The sequence below is a fragment of the Eurosta solidaginis genome, chromosome 1, assembly GCF_040869045.1.
Source record: "Eurosta solidaginis isolate ZX-2024a chromosome 1, ASM4086904v1, whole genome shotgun sequence".
In the NCBI taxonomy this organism is placed as follows: Eukaryota; Metazoa; Arthropoda; class Insecta; order Diptera; family Tephritidae; genus Eurosta; species Eurosta solidaginis.
Window position 1 is genome coordinate 85,293,163 of NC_090319.1, and position 15,625 is coordinate 85,308,787.

The window sequence follows — 15,625 nt, forward strand, 5'->3', positions numbered from 1 at the left end:
TGTGATCGTTGAAAGCATCCAAGGTTATTCTTCCTCGACCTACTTTTTTCCTATTACTTGTCTTTTTTATCTTTGATATTTGTGATTCAAGGGGTTGATAATCACAATACAAAGCTTTACAGCTTCAAAGCTTCCGCAACCCAATTGTCACCTCATCTACGCGAGGGAAATCCTGTTACAAATATGTATCATACACATATTTAGCAGACGGGGTTCCTCATGAAACTAGGTGGTTGGTTGGCTCAGAAGGTTTAATGCTGTCAAATAAATCGTTCTTTAGATGGGCGGGCTAGTAGCTTAATGGTGCTTTTGTACGGAACGTACCGGACTATATCCGGCAAGGGACCATCAACATCTCGATAACACTTCCCAAAGCTTTCGGGGAATGTTGTTGTTGTTGTAGCAATGCTTCGAGGAGTGTCTTTATCGTTAATATAACAACAAGAACTGTAGATATTTGTACAAGACTTTGAAAGCATAATATCTCTGAATTCAAAAACAATTAGAAGGATTTCAAAAGTGTTCAATTGATTTTACCCTCATGAAATGTAGCTGATTGGCAACATTGATTGTCAGTGTCACTCATCGATTGCTGTCACTGTATCCAGAAAAAACTGTGTGCCGTGAATAAATAAATTGAAGGTGCAAATTTGCTAAAAACATAAAAAATTTGCACGATAACTTGCAAATAGTATTGATTACCGCTAGCCGGTTGCATTTATTTGGTAAAGTTGATTAAAACGTTTTGAAAAGCACACATTGTGCATACGAAATCTAGCAAAAACGTTGTACATTTAGGGTCAGGAGGTGTAACACGATTCAAAGGAGGGTACCACGAAAGGAAAGTAAAAAAATTAACGAAACGAATTAAAAGCGAACACAAAAAAAGATACGCCTTAAAACAACAAGGAAACTCATCAATTGACTAACCGACCAAGCAATCTACTACCCAATCAAACGAACGTACAGCGCAATATATAAAATAAGAGTAAAACGATTTGAACTTGAGACAAGAATAAAGAAAAAAGTTAAGTGAATTTAGACGAATAGCGGCAACAACAACCACAATAGCAGACGCTATCACATAAACAACAAAGGCGCCCTGCATACACGCGCTCCAATGTCAAGCGGCCAAGTAAACGTCGGCAGCGGCAGCAATGGGGCAGGCAGTGGCAGTCGTGGTAGTAGTGGTGGAGGGGCAAACACAGCAGCACAAACGGCGCAACACCAAGAATCACATCAACAACAACCGCCACCGCCGCTTATTATAGCCGCTTCATCGACTACTGCCACTACAGATGCAAATAATATGGCAGCCGATTCGTCACCGCGTGAATCAGGTGATGATTCGGAGGATGAAAGTGAAATCCTCGAAGAGTCACCATGTGGGAGATGGTTGAAAAGACGGGAAGAAGTTGATCAACGTGATGTGCCCGGTATAGATTGTGTTCATCTGGCAATGGACACCGAAGAGGGTGTTGAGGTTGTTTGGAATGAGGTGCAATATGCCAATTTACAGGAGCTGAAGTCTCAGGAAGACAAAATGCGACAAGTGTTTGATAATCTATTGCAATTAGATCATCAAAATATTGTTAAATTCCATCGTTATTGGACGGATGCGCAAAACGCAGATAAACCACGCGTCATATTCATAACTGAATATATGTCGTCGGGTTCATTGAAACAGTTCCTCAAACGCACTAAACGCAATGCCAAAAGGCTACCTTTGGAGGCGTGGCGCCGCTGGTGTACACAAATTCTGTCCGCGCTTAGCTATTTGCATTCCTGCAAACCACCTGTCGTACACGGCAATCTCACCTGTGATAGTATTTTCATACAGCATAATGGTCTGGTGAAAATTGGTGCCGTTGTGCCTGATGCGGTGCATTATAATATGCGACTTCATCATCGCAACGATCAAGGCGATACACATCACTTTATGGCCCCAGAATATGGTGCTGCCGAACAATTGACTGCTGCTGTTGATATTTATGCCTTTGGCATGTGTGCGTTGGAAATGGCTGCATTAGAGATTCAGCCCAGTGGCAGTGACACGAGTTCTGCGATAAACGAAGAGACTATATTGCGCACCATAAATAGTTTGGAACATGATTTGCAGCGTGATTTAATATTTAAATGCTTGCGACGAAACCCTGACGAACGACCAAGCGCCAATGATTTACTGTTTCATCCTTTACTTTTTGAGGTAAATATAAAACTTTGGAATAAGTGGTATTTTAGTAGGCATATGTGTAATACATTATTACTTAAAGTAAGACAAGTACCAACTAACGCGATAGAGACTTGTATGGGTCCTTATTATGAAATTGGCCAAAACACTCGAAAACTATGTACAATACTACAATAGGAGTGAAGAATTCTTAGACTTGTTTAGAACAAATTTTGCAGAAATAAGATTGGGAATGTTGCTGATGCCAATTATTTTGAAGAAAAACAAGCTTCCAATTTGTGATGTGCAACTGTTAGGTTTATCCCACAAATTGAAGAAGCTTAGTTGTTTTATACAGACTCCGATCAGCATCTGAAAGTCACGTGAGTTTTTTATGAAAACCTTGTCTTCGCAAACATACTCTGGGAGAGTTTGCATAACCGTTGCTAATAGGCGTATTTTTTTTTAAACTTCTTATTTGTTTTGATGTTACTTTTTCCGGGACTTGTCACTTAATTTTTTGCCGGTTGGGCCAACGCACTACCCTCATACCACGGTGGTAGTACAAAGTATCCAAAACAATGCAATATTGAAAGCAAAGTAATCGAAATAAAAATTTGCGGTTGAAAGAGTGATTTATAACTTCTCCAACCCAATTGTCAACCTCACCTACCCATGGCGAATGATGTTTCCTTAGCAGCCGAGGGTTTGGCGACCCCAAACTCCATGGAACTCGGGGATGGGGGAAGGATGGTCTAGAATGCTCAATGTAGTCAAATTAAATCGTTCCCGAGATGGTCGGGATTTTACCTTAATAATGCTTGTTACCAGAAAGTACTGGGTTTACATCCGCAAAAGACCATCAACATCGATAACACTCCCCAAAACCTTTAGGGAGTGTCTTTAACGCTACAACAACAGCAACACCAGGATACCCTTTGCAACTTAAGCAAAAAAGTTTACGATTAATAATATGGATATCAAATGAAAGCTGTTGATGAGTGCTTTAGTAGAGGGTAATTTTCATACCCCTGGGTGACTAGGGTCTCGAGATATAGGCCAAAACGACGGCCCGTGAAGGCCTATATAGTGTTTTTACATTATGGGTATCAAATTGAAGCTGTTGATGAGTGCTTTAGTACAGAGTAAGTTTTAAGCCGCTGGGTGGCTGGGTCTCGAGATATACGCCAAAACGTGGATCAGGGTAACACTAGGACGTGTTTTTACATTATGGATATCAAATTGAAGCTGTTGATGTGTGCTTTAGTACAGAGTAAGTTTTATGTCGCTGGGTGGCTGGGTCTCGAGATATAGGCCAAAACGTGGATCAGGGTAACACTAGGACGTGTTTTTACATTATGGATATCAAAATGAAGCTGTTGATGTGTGCTTTAGTACAGAGTAAGTTTTATGCCGCTGGGTGGCTGGGTCTCGAGATATATGCCAAAACGTGGACCCGATACACCTACAATATGTTTTTACATTATGGGTATCAAATTGAATCTGTTGCTGTATGCTTTAGTACAGAGTAAGTTATATACCGCTGGGTGACTGGGGTCTCGAGATATAGGCCAAAACATGGACGCGGATACACCTAGAATGCGTTTTTACATTATGGGTATCAAATTGAAGCTGTTGATGTGTGCTTTAGTACCGAGTAATGTTTACACCGCTGGGTGACTTGGGTCTCGAGATATAGGCCAAAACATGGACCCGGATACCCCTAAAATGTGTTTGTATTATGGATATCAAATGAAAGCTGTTGCTGAGAGCTTTAAAGTAATTTTCATTGTGATATTCGATTTAGTCGCATCAACCTGGCAAAACTGATAAATATGCATGTGAAGCCGATATAAAGACATGAATTAATAATACCCACATACCAATTTACATACGTCGTATTCGATTTGCCTGAAATTTGGTATATAAATTTGCCTATATTAGTATTTACGATGCTTTTTTCCGGGAAGTAGACCAGAGATGGACTGGGACTGGGATTAGGATAGGACTGGTACTGGGACTGAGACTCGGAATGGGACTTGAACAAAATACATACCACCCTCTGGTACTGGCAATAAGATATGAAGAAGAATGAGAAAAACTTGAGAGAAGAGAAAAGAGAGGAGGAGACTGAGAAAGAGATAGAATGAGACGAAGATGGAGATAGATGAAGCGAAAAATACGGATCGAGGAGTGAATACAAAGATTAAGAAAAAGTTGCCAGGGGCGAGGGCAGAGTTAGACGGTAAAAGCTTATTAAAATGTATGCAGATAGACCAAATTTAGGGCAGAACAACGTCTGCCGGGTCTGCTAGTGTTATATAAATTTTTTTTGGGGGTTAACACCGACTCATTTATAACATATAGTCATGTTGCGTTGTTGGTTCTGGTCTAATGGAATTTTATCGTCAAACGATTTTTTTTATTTATGTGGAACCAGTTTTAGCTTTCGCTGCAGCTCATAGGGGCATCCTCCTCTTCCAACACCAGAGGAGGAATATTTGCAATCGCTTTGCTTATTTAATCGTTTTTAGCTTCAATTTTCAACTGATATCAATATTAATAAGAAAAATCTCACATACAAAATTCAGTAATGCGATTTTAAACTTTTATTTTATTTATTATTGTGTCTACATCCAGCGGATCGGTTTTTTTTTAATTGTACGCTTGCTTGCAGGTACATTCACTTAAACTCTTGGCAGCTCATTGTCTTGTTTTCACTCCCAAAAACTGGACTATGTTCTCAGAGACCGTAATAGATGGCATGATGCAGCGCTACAATCGGCCTGAAGTAACTATGGCGCGTATAACAATTAATGGAGAGGATTTGGACTATCGGCTATCAGACGTGCCTGCGGCTGATAAGCTGGAGAAATTTGTGGAGGATGTCAAGTATGGTGTATACCCGTTGACAGCGCTAGGTGGTAAGAAACCACCACATTTTCGCTCACGTGCTGCATCCCCAGAACATTGCGATTCCGTTAAATCGGCCACACCTGAGCCAGTAGATATAGAATCACGACGCATTGTCAATATGATGTGCAGTGTTAAAAAGCTAAAGGAGGATAGTAGTGATGTTGCCATGACAATACTTTTACGAATGGACGATAAAATGAATAGGCAATTAACATGTCAGGTGACGGAGGCGGACTCGGCTTCTGATCTCACCAGTGAATTGGTGCGTCTAGGCTTCGTACATATCGATGACCGGGATAAAATACAAGCATTATTGGAGGAAACATTACGTGGCAGTTTTGCAGCAAATGCTGGCGGTATTTGTCCCTTCGAACAAGGTGGAGCACAAGCGTTAACCTTTAGTGCCACTATAAACGAGCATATGCCTGGTGGTATCGGTGTAACAATGGGTGCGAGCGGAGGTGGCGTTGGCGGTACGGCTAATGGGTCAACCAACTTTGGTGCAATAAGTATGGTTGGTGGTAACAGTGGTGGTGTTGCAGCTAATATGGATGGCGCTAATTTGAATTTTAATGTAAATGTGCATGGCAATGTAGGATTAAAACCAGCAACTACAGCAACATTGGCCGCCCTCAACCAAATGGAACGAAATTGGTCTGTAGCCGATACAAATCCGAATGCTATAATGACAAATGCAAACCTACAGGCGGCTAGTATGGGTGCAGAAATGGCTGCTGCGATGTATCATATGCAACAGCACCAGCAGCCACATTTACAACGTCAGCAGCAACAACAGCTGCAAGATCAATACCAACAACAACAACAACTGCATCAGCATCAACACCAGCATCATCAACACCAACACCATCAGCATCATCAAGCACAGTCGCTGCCGCCGCACATGCAAATACATATGCAAATGCCTATACAGCAGCAGCAACAACTACAGCAACAGCAGGTGCTAACAACGTCACCGCCGCTACCAGCTGGCACACTGCCATCATTTCCAGGGCATATACCACAGCAACAACCACTTATGCAAGCGCCCTTAGAGCAGCAAATCAGTGTCATTGATGTGAATAGCATAGCACCCCAACATTATGCACATGTCCAACAGCCCCATACTCATCAACAAATTTTTCACTCTTCCAACAATCCAACTGATACAACTGCAACTTTGACAACAGCTGTCACGCCATCGGCAAATATAATCGCCACAAACGCCTCTACATCCTCCTCCACCTCAGCATCCGCTACTATCAATCAATAGTTTTTTTCTTTCTTTTTTTTGAATATTTTTGGTTATTTCTTGAAAATATTTATAAATAAGCTATATTAATATTCATTATATATAACTGAATTATGTAGTAGATAAAGCAAAGAAAAATGTACGAAAGCAAGTAACGACAAATAGAAAGAAAATTATATTTTTTAAATTGCAAGCTAAAGCACAGGCGCCATCACACCCCCATAAAGGGTGGCGTTAATTAAGTCAGACAATTGTTTTAAAAAATCATTCGTTACCATAAATAATGATTATGCATATTTTTTATATAGTCTACTAAAAAGAAAAATAAAGTTTTTAATTATACGACTTCGAAATAAAAGAAACCAAGATAAAAACGAAAATTTAAATAATGCTAAAATTTTAAACAACAAAAAAACGAATGAAAGGAATTATGCAGAATGTGTTAAACATAAAATTATATTAGTATAGTTTTAAATTGTGTAATGAAGGCTTCCAGTATGCATGACGTATGTGCAGCTGTTGCTAGAGAAAATATGTATGTAAGTGGTATATACAATAGTGCATTGCACATATTTCAATTCAGGCTATATGAAAGTATTGCTGAATTGTTAAGCAGTTACAGCTGCGGCTCGTGCCGATGAGCTAGCAGTGGAATAGCATACTTTTGTGTTTATATGGATAATGCGCTGCATTATGGGCAAGACATGCTGTTTTTTTAGTAATATTTTTTGCATTGTACATGTACGTAACTTTCGTTAGCAAAAATTTGACTACCTTATTGATAAATTAAAATTAAATAATCAAAGAATAACAAAAAAAAAAAAAACACAATTAGTCCCAGTTTGATGGTCGTTTGTACATTAGACTGAGGCGAAAATAAAAGTTGCAAAAGTCCGCTGCTAAATTTGAAGCTTAAATTGAGTAGATTTTTTTTATCTGTGCAAATACATTTGAAATTGTTTTTGCTTTTTTTTGTTTTACTTGGTTATTTGAAATGGTATGAACCCATATTGTTGCAATTTATTTCTCCTGATTTTTAAAATGGTGTTTATAATCGCAAATCAAAAATTTGATTAAATAAAGAACGGCATTTCTGAAAGTTTTGAAGAAGCATGTTCGCCAAAGAGCGTGTCACGTGCTTCACAACTTGTAAGGAGTCACATAGCTACAAGATCTCGAAGCAGCAAACAAAGAGAAACCTAGAAAGCGTCTTGTATTTGCAAGAAGAAATTTATTCGTAAGTGAATCCTCGTCCGCAAATTTCAGGACAAAAACTTCCGATATTTTTGCAGTTGGTTTTTTTTTCATTCCGGATGAAAGAAATATTTTCCGGACAAATAGCCATTGTCTTGACTACATTTACTACTTAATGATACAATTTTAAGAGCAAAACAGCTTAAAATTTTTACGGAACGAAGGAAAAAGAAAAATTGCGTTTTTGTCAAGAGATATTTCGCATAAAAGTTTCCACTAGCTTAAGTTCAGAAATTCCAACGAAGTTTAAAATTTCCTTTTCAGGTTCAGAAAACTGCAATTCAAGTTTAGAATCACGCAAGGCGAATTCAGTACCAGGTGTTGTTATCCCAACAGCTGATTGCTTCTTGATAATTTTCCATACAACGCCTCAAGGCGAATTCAGTAGAGGCGTTGTTATCCCAACAGCTGATTGCTTCTTCTTGATAATTTTCTATACAACGCCTTGTACTGCAACATGTCAGTTAATCGAAATCAATGAAAATTTTCTTTTGACTTGACATTCTTCTGTACGGCGAATTGGTTGAACTCGCTTTGCCACCACCTGGTATGGATTCGCCTTGTTCTTGATTATTTTCCATACAAGGCCTTGTACTACAACATGTCAGTTAATTGGAATCAATGAAAAATTTCTTTTGACTTGACATTCTTCTGCACGGCGAATTGTTTGAATTCGCTTTGCCACCACCTGGTATAGATTCGCCTTGCCTTGTTCTTTAATATGTCAATCGAAATCAATTAAAGTTTTCTCTTGACTAACATTCTTCTGCACGGCGAAATGGTTGAATTCGCTTTGCCACCACATGGTATGGATTCGCATTGGAATCACGTATAATTCTAAATTATTGAGGTTGTAATTAAAGTTAAGGTCAAAAAATTATAATCCAAATTCAGAATTTTCCTTTCAAATTAAGAAGGAAAAAGAAATTCAAAACACAAACTTTTCCTAACGGATTCCAGTTGAAAAGTAATCTTTTTTTAGCTTTGAAAAGACGGTTTTTTTTTAAATAAATTTTTTACTGCGATTTTATTAAAATGTTTATAATGTTATTCTCTGTCTGTTTTTGTTGTTCTTAGTGTGGTTATTGTTTCCTTTATTACGTTATTGTTGCGTTTTGCTGGGAAAGATTTAAGAAAAATTGTTCGCATATATTCTTCACGAACAGCCACGTCCTTATATTAAAATTACTGAAAAGTTTCAGTTGAATAACTTCCTCCTAACCAAGAATATACGATTAAAAAAAGTTTTGCCCATAGTGCGGCGGCATTGTGAGAAATGAATGAATCGCGTCAACAAAACAACAACACACCATAATTAAAATGGAGATATTGAAAAGAGAACAAATATTTTCACTTTACTTGCCTTGCGTTTTTTTGATAGTTTTTCCCATTATTTATTTTGTTTTTGTTGGTTGCATTACAATAAAAACATTGATGATGACTCCATTAATATGCTATATGTGTTCCAAATGCATAATACAGATGATCCATATATGTGCATACATATATACGTATATGAATCGTTTAGACGATAGCGCGCTTATTAAATGTATGTAATGTATTTGATATTTACAATACACTTCATGCATACATGCATGCATACATACATACATAAATGCAATAAATAAAATTATGTGCATGCAAGCAAGACGCCATATAAGACACACACACTCATACAATATAACACACATGCATACAATAACTATTAATAATAACAAAAATGCCCGCGTAAGCGTAATTAAATCAATAAATAATAAAATGCTTTATGACATACATGATAAGAACAACAACACGAGCAAACAAATAAAACGTATGCAAATTTTCATTTAATGAAAATGTATGCAACAAAAAAAAAAAACAATTTCATTGTTCTTATTTATCAACTTATTTATTTCTCAATTGCCCTCTAACCTTCAAGTCACTTTTGGTTGAGTCCAACAAAACGCCCCAAATATTTCTTCTTCGATGTAGTAACTGATTCCAAATCGAAATATCTGGTGCGGTGTGCGACATGTGGGGCTGTAATATTTTGACGCACTTACAATACCGCTGCGATACACGAGGTAATGTATTGCTATACTTCGTGTTGTGGTTTTAGCTAAAAGCTAAAACACTCCCGCAATGCAAGTGAGTGCTCCCGTAGCGGAAGACTTTGCTCGGATATGGATGCGAGTCGCTAATTTTCTTCATTTCTTCCAGATCGACTTTTATTTCGGGTCATGCTGGCATATCGTTTCTGTTTTACACTTTATGCTCTGTTCTGTTGAGCTTAATTAAGTCTTTGATTTTGCTTCCGGCTGCTATATTGCTTCTTATTCAGACTTCGATTTTTTTGATTTGAATTCTATTTAGATTCCACTTCCGATTTATTTTTGTTCTAAGTTCCGGTTTCAGTTTGTTTCCTCTTTCGGCTATCACTTCTGTTGACAAAGATATTTCTGTTTATCGTTTCAAGCAATGCTAAGATTTGGGTTTCTGTTTGGAGACAGACTTTGAACTAAATTATGGTTCTGGTTCCGTTCACAACTGCCGTTGCGTTCCCGGTTTCTGCGTTTCCACCCACTCCTTTCGACAGTACTTTTATTATACTATATTGGGATTGTTTTCGTTCCCCGATTTTGTCCTATAGTTTCCAATTTGCAGTGAAATTTTCTGTATTCTCGGCTATTACACCCAAAGTCCTGGTTTTAAGTTCCGGGAAAGAAAAATCAATACTTTAGAAAGATTTTCCCCGCATCTTCTGCCATTAAATACATGTTGATCCCGTCCATCTAATTTATAAGAAAAAATTTAAAAGAAGCCCGGAGCGAATTTGAAGAGATCTCGTCTTAAATCTTGTTGTTGTTGTGGCGATAAGGACACTTCTCGAAGGCCTTTGGGGGGGTTTTATCGATGTTGACGGTCCTTTGCCGGTTGCAGCACCATTAAGGCACCAGCCCGAATATCTTCGTAGATATGTACAGATGTATTTTGCCCCAAGTTTTAAAAAATAATGTTAAAATTTTTTGATTTTCAAAAGAATTCAGAATTTAAAATGAAATTTTTTATTTTAAATTGAAACTTGAATTGCAACTAAACAACAATCCCGATTTGAAATGCAAATTTTTAACGTACATCGTAATTTTTGAATTTAACAAGGAACTTAACTCAAACTGTGGAAAAGCTTGCCCATCGTAAGAGGTGACTAAAATACACAGACCTAGACTGATGTGGTCATAAATAGTGTTCCCGAGAAGGTCGAACACATACCTTAACGGTGCTAGTTTCCCGAACGTGCCGGATCAATATCTGGCAAAGCACCATCATCATCGACAATACTCCCCAAAACCTCCGGGGAGTGTCTTGACGCTACAAGAAGTGGAAGGCAAGAAGTTTATTTTAAGGCTAAATATGTATGTACATAAGTATACTCTAAAAATAAAATTTGTAAGTGTATATTTATTACCTGCATGTTTTCATTGCAGGTGACGGTATAATTAATTTTCAAATACAATTAATGCATCACATTTGCTACATTCTAAATTACTTTGCACATACTATTAATATAGGGAATATAAAATGAACTCCCGGGTCTTATTCTGCCGCAATTTCTAATACTGTTGGTGGATTGGCAGTTTCTGCTACCTCTTTCAATTTCTTTGCTGGTGGCTCAACAGCTTCCAACTCTGCCAGTTTTAATTTTTTAGCTGGTGGTTTATATAAAGCTTCGCTTTCTTTGACTTGCTCTTCCTCATTTAAAATTTTCTCTTCCTTTGCCTTTGTAACTTCCTTACGTATAGCTTCTTTACTCTCATACTCATCCAAAAGCTTGCTACCCTCAAACAAAACGAATGGCAGGGTTACGCGCTGATAATAGTCCGACATCAGTTCTATATTACTTATAACCGTATCCAACATATGCGATTTTTCGCACCATATACCTGGCGCATCACTACGCACAGGATTTATATGCACATGCAAATGATAGAATGATGGTTGATAATGGAAATACATACGCAATTGCGAACCACACAATCCATAACGCTTTTCAATAGCTGTAATGATACTGTCACGTAATTTGCGTAAAAGCGGTAGATGATTGGCGTTGAGATCACGTAAAGATTTGATATCACGCTTGTGGACAATGGCGAGTAAATAAAGTGTTTCCAACGTTTTTCCATCCCATTTCAAATCGGGTAATAGCACAAATCCTGTTACAGGATCTGCATCCTCATAAACTATGCGTTCAGTTTCTTGACGATGATCTAAAATGTTATATACCCACTAAAAAGATACAAGGTTAATCATGTGAAAAATTATTAAATAATCTAGAAATGTATATTACTTCTAAACTGAATTGGCTATTCGTTATAAATGGCAATGTCAACTGCTCATATAGAGTGGGCGTTTCCGAAATTAGGTATTTTTGGGTGACTGAATACTTTTCAATATGTTTTTCAGTAGCCGGATACACTACAGTTGTTTTAATACCTATAAGAGAGTAATTATTGATCATTTGGTTATATCTGTGTATAGTCTAGAAAGGAGGTGACTATCTCAGAAATGATTTGAATTGTACGACCTTCTATATTTAATGCTTCAGTAGGAAACTATGGCAGCCAGCGACTCGCCAGCTAAGTATGTGAACGAATACTTTCAAATTTGTAACAGGATTTGCACAGCGTGGTTGAAGTTTATAATTGGGTTGGACAAGCTATAATGCTGATCATAGCACTAAACAACCCTTTTAAACCACTAGAATATTTCTGACTTCTCCATTTCTCCCTCAAGTTGTCTAGCTAAAGCTCCCAACTCGATAAGAAGTACCAGCCTAATTGCCAACCTCAACTACAAAAGGCTAATCTTTTTACAAATATATACGCACATGTATTAGCAGGCAAAGGGCAGGCGACATTAAAATTCTCACGGGATGGTGGGGTAGTTTGAGTGGGATGACCTGGAAGAATCGAAGTGGCCATATGAAATCGTTTCGGAGGTAGTTGGGCGGGAACCTCAATGGCGATATAGGACTATCTTTATGGTAACACTTCGCAAGTGTCATTCGGTTTTATCAAGTCTTAGATATGCAAGGTAATATCCCTACCCAAAAGTAGATGCATTTCAAGAATTCGTCGAATGCCGATAACCGTTCGCCTATATAATATGTAGATTGCAAATAAACACCTATGTTAAAACTCAAGATTGCCGATATACATAAATACATTTTGTATATATTTACCATTTAATTTTGAGCTTGGAATGCATTGAAAGCTGCCATAAATATTATTAATAAACTCTGTGTGCACTTGCAGTGAATCACTGAAAATCCTCGGTGGTCCGTCTGTATTCAACTCACTTGCTGTCTGCACATCACTCTCCTTGAATGCTTGTTTCTCGAGCAATACCACGGCAGCATCTGTCTCGGATATGTTCGGAAACGTGCCTACTAGCTATAATTCAGTTTATATTAAAAACCATTTTTATTAAGTAAACACTCTTACGGCTATAGTTTTACGCAATGTGTTATTTTGCAATATCCGTGCCAGCTTGAATGTTGATAGTTGGTAATTTGGCATTGATACCTCTTCGGAAGTAGGTTCTTTTGACTGCTGCTCTGCAGCATTTTTTAATTCAGTGCAGTGTACAATACCATCAGCTGTAGTTTCTTCAACAGTTTTACAGTTGGTGTCATGTTGTTTGTTTCCAGGCATTTTTATGTATATATTTTGGTTAAAATAAATCTGAAATTATACGGCAAAATGTTTTACTGAAAGTCGATAATAGTGAAGAACTACAGTAACCGATAAATTCCATTGCACAGCAATCGAAATTGTTAAATTCGATATAACAGTAAAGGCGCATATGCAGTGAATCTTCACCCATCCTTTGCATTTTAAGGATAACGCGCTCTACTGTCAAAGTCGAAGCCTGAGTCGACGAAATCCGATCCACCCAACATGTTGGATTTTACATAAAATTACATAACAATTATACTTTTCTAACACCGATTGGCTTTTTGAAGATGAACCTTCATCAGTGTTACCACGAAAACTTTACGATTTCGGATTCATGTAAACATATATTTTTGTTTGATGTTTTTATTGTCTCCTCACTGTTTGAGGGACCAGGTAAAAAACCATTATCAATATTCGTTGCTTTTGAAATTCGGCTTAAAATTTCAACATGGAACAACTAAAGACTCTCCTGAATTAAAAAAAAATGTCTTAGTACCTCTAAATCGCGCCCCTCCCCCGAGAAATACCGGGCCCCCTGAGAAATATCGTGCCCTGCGCTTGCCAGGCTAAGGCTCCAGCTATTAGGAATGATAAAACTGTCAGATCTAGAAGCAGCAAGTGGCTTAAGTCCTAGGAAGCTTCTAGTATTTGTCAAGAGGACGGAGTTTTTTTTTATAACATAGGTCCTGGTTCTTGATAGGATTTTCAGCTTGGTCGTTAAAACAAACTTCTGGTAACACTACGGACTCATTCAGTCTATGTGAGATCCTCATGAACCGGCCACTTCAACCTAACCTATATTTTGTGTTTTGGTTTTTACTTTAGAATCTACCGGTTAAGTAAGCGATGTCAGCTAACTAAGCGCCTTCAAATGTAGATCCATAAGGAACATGAGGTCGCCAGAGCCTCGACTGTTAAAGAAACAGGATTCGCCACGGGTAGGTGACGTTGACAATTAGGTTGGAGAGGCTATATATTGCGCTGGCTACCCATTGAAAGGATTGCGCTACAAAACCCCTTGAATCAATTTGGTATTTTAGTCGCCTCTTACGACAGGCATAGCTACCACGTGTATACTCTAAGCCCACTAACCCGCTGGAGCTATGAGAAGCGTGAGTGCAATTTGGGTGTCGCAAGGCAAGTTCCGTCGTGCCTGGTGTTGTTGGGTGAGCGACCAGGCAAGGCAGCAGGGTACACATGCACCATTCAGGAGGATACCCTCGCTGAGCCCAGAAAATCTGGGAAAATTAGATGTACTGCTCAGATCCAGCAACCGAGTATGTTCTGTACTGGCATATGACAAACTTGCAGACAACCAAACGTTTACTTTCCTGTCCAAAAGGGAATTGGTGCTCGGCACTGCTGCTAAAGAAGAATAGACGTAGTCATATCAATTCGTTCCCGGGTTACTCGGGGAAAGCAGTTTTAGCAGTACTTTGCCCGTTTCAATTTGCACATCCATTCAAAGAACTTCGCATAATGGATTAAACAGTCATCTGCATTTATTCGTTTTTGTTTTTGTAGCATGCCTAATTTACTATCTATTACCCCAACATCTATCAATTATCCCTTGTTATAATCTTCGGGTACCCCCGCTACCGAAAAAATGCCTTGCCATGGTGGAGGTTCACTTGAATTTACTTTAAAGGTCCTGATTCTGGTTATCTGAAATCCCCTTGAGTATCCTGTATTTATTAAGCACTTCCGGTTATATTAAAAACTTATTCAGCCCAATTCTAAACGAAAATTCCGTGCGAGTTTTCTCCCTTCTCCCATTCCTCGTATTCTAAATAAAAATTCCTTGTGAGTTTTTTCACTTCTCCCTTTCCTCCTATTCTGAACAATGTTCGAAAAAGCGGAAACCGGTTATGGGACAAAAGTAGGTATTATGAATGTGAGGGAGAGGGAGATTTCTTTGCCATTTCATAGGAGTTTTTTCACTAGTTAAATTAAAGGGAATGTATCAAAATAGTTAAAGGAAATTCGTTCTTTTAAGAAAGAACACTTATTTGTACAAATTTGTGCTAAAATATGTATTTACATTCTACCACAATATTCTCACTGTTAATACAACAACAACTACAACCACAATATTCTTTATTTTAAGTCGAAAAGTATATCATAAGCAACGGTAGAGCTCTTGGTATACAAATTTGATGCAGCCATCCAGAAATTGCGCAAGGATTTTTTAATAAGGCTTAAATAGATTTTGGCTTTTGATGAAGGACGAATTCAACTCAACTTGGCCGCCAGAAAATTGCTTTGCTGAATGAAAGCAGGCAACTCCGGCAGATTTGTGTTATGCGGCCGTCTTCTTATGTT

The 15,625-nt window shown here is 38.1% G+C and overlaps 2 protein-coding genes across 2 annotated transcripts; one reads left to right on the forward strand and one right to left on the reverse strand.

Annotated features, from left to right (window-relative positions):
* Positions 1 to 573: 573 nt before the first annotated feature.
* Madm (MLF1-adaptor molecule) lies at positions 574 to 9,431 on the forward strand. Its single transcript, XM_067758956.1, has 2 exons — positions 574 to 2,206; positions 4,848 to 9,431. Exons 1-2 carry the CDS (start codon positions 1,121 to 1,123, stop codon positions 6,354 to 6,356), a joined length of 2,595 nt encoding a protein of 864 aa, XP_067615057.1. The 5' UTR covers positions 574 to 1,120; the 3' UTR covers positions 6,357 to 9,431.
* Positions 9,432 to 11,007: 1,576 nt separating this feature from the next.
* Positions 11,008 to 13,370, reverse strand: Dcps (Decapping enzyme, scavenger). The gene is made up of 4 exons (XM_067791706.1): positions 13,070 to 13,370; positions 12,808 to 13,018; positions 11,914 to 12,059; positions 11,008 to 11,852 (listed from the first exon to the last, which is right to left on the reverse strand). Exons 1-4 carry the CDS (start codon positions 13,277 to 13,279, stop codon positions 11,163 to 11,165), a joined length of 1,257 nt encoding a protein of 418 aa, XP_067647807.1. The 5' UTR covers positions 13,280 to 13,370; the 3' UTR covers positions 11,008 to 11,162.
* Between the last annotated feature and the right edge of the window lie 2,255 nt (positions 13,371 to 15,625).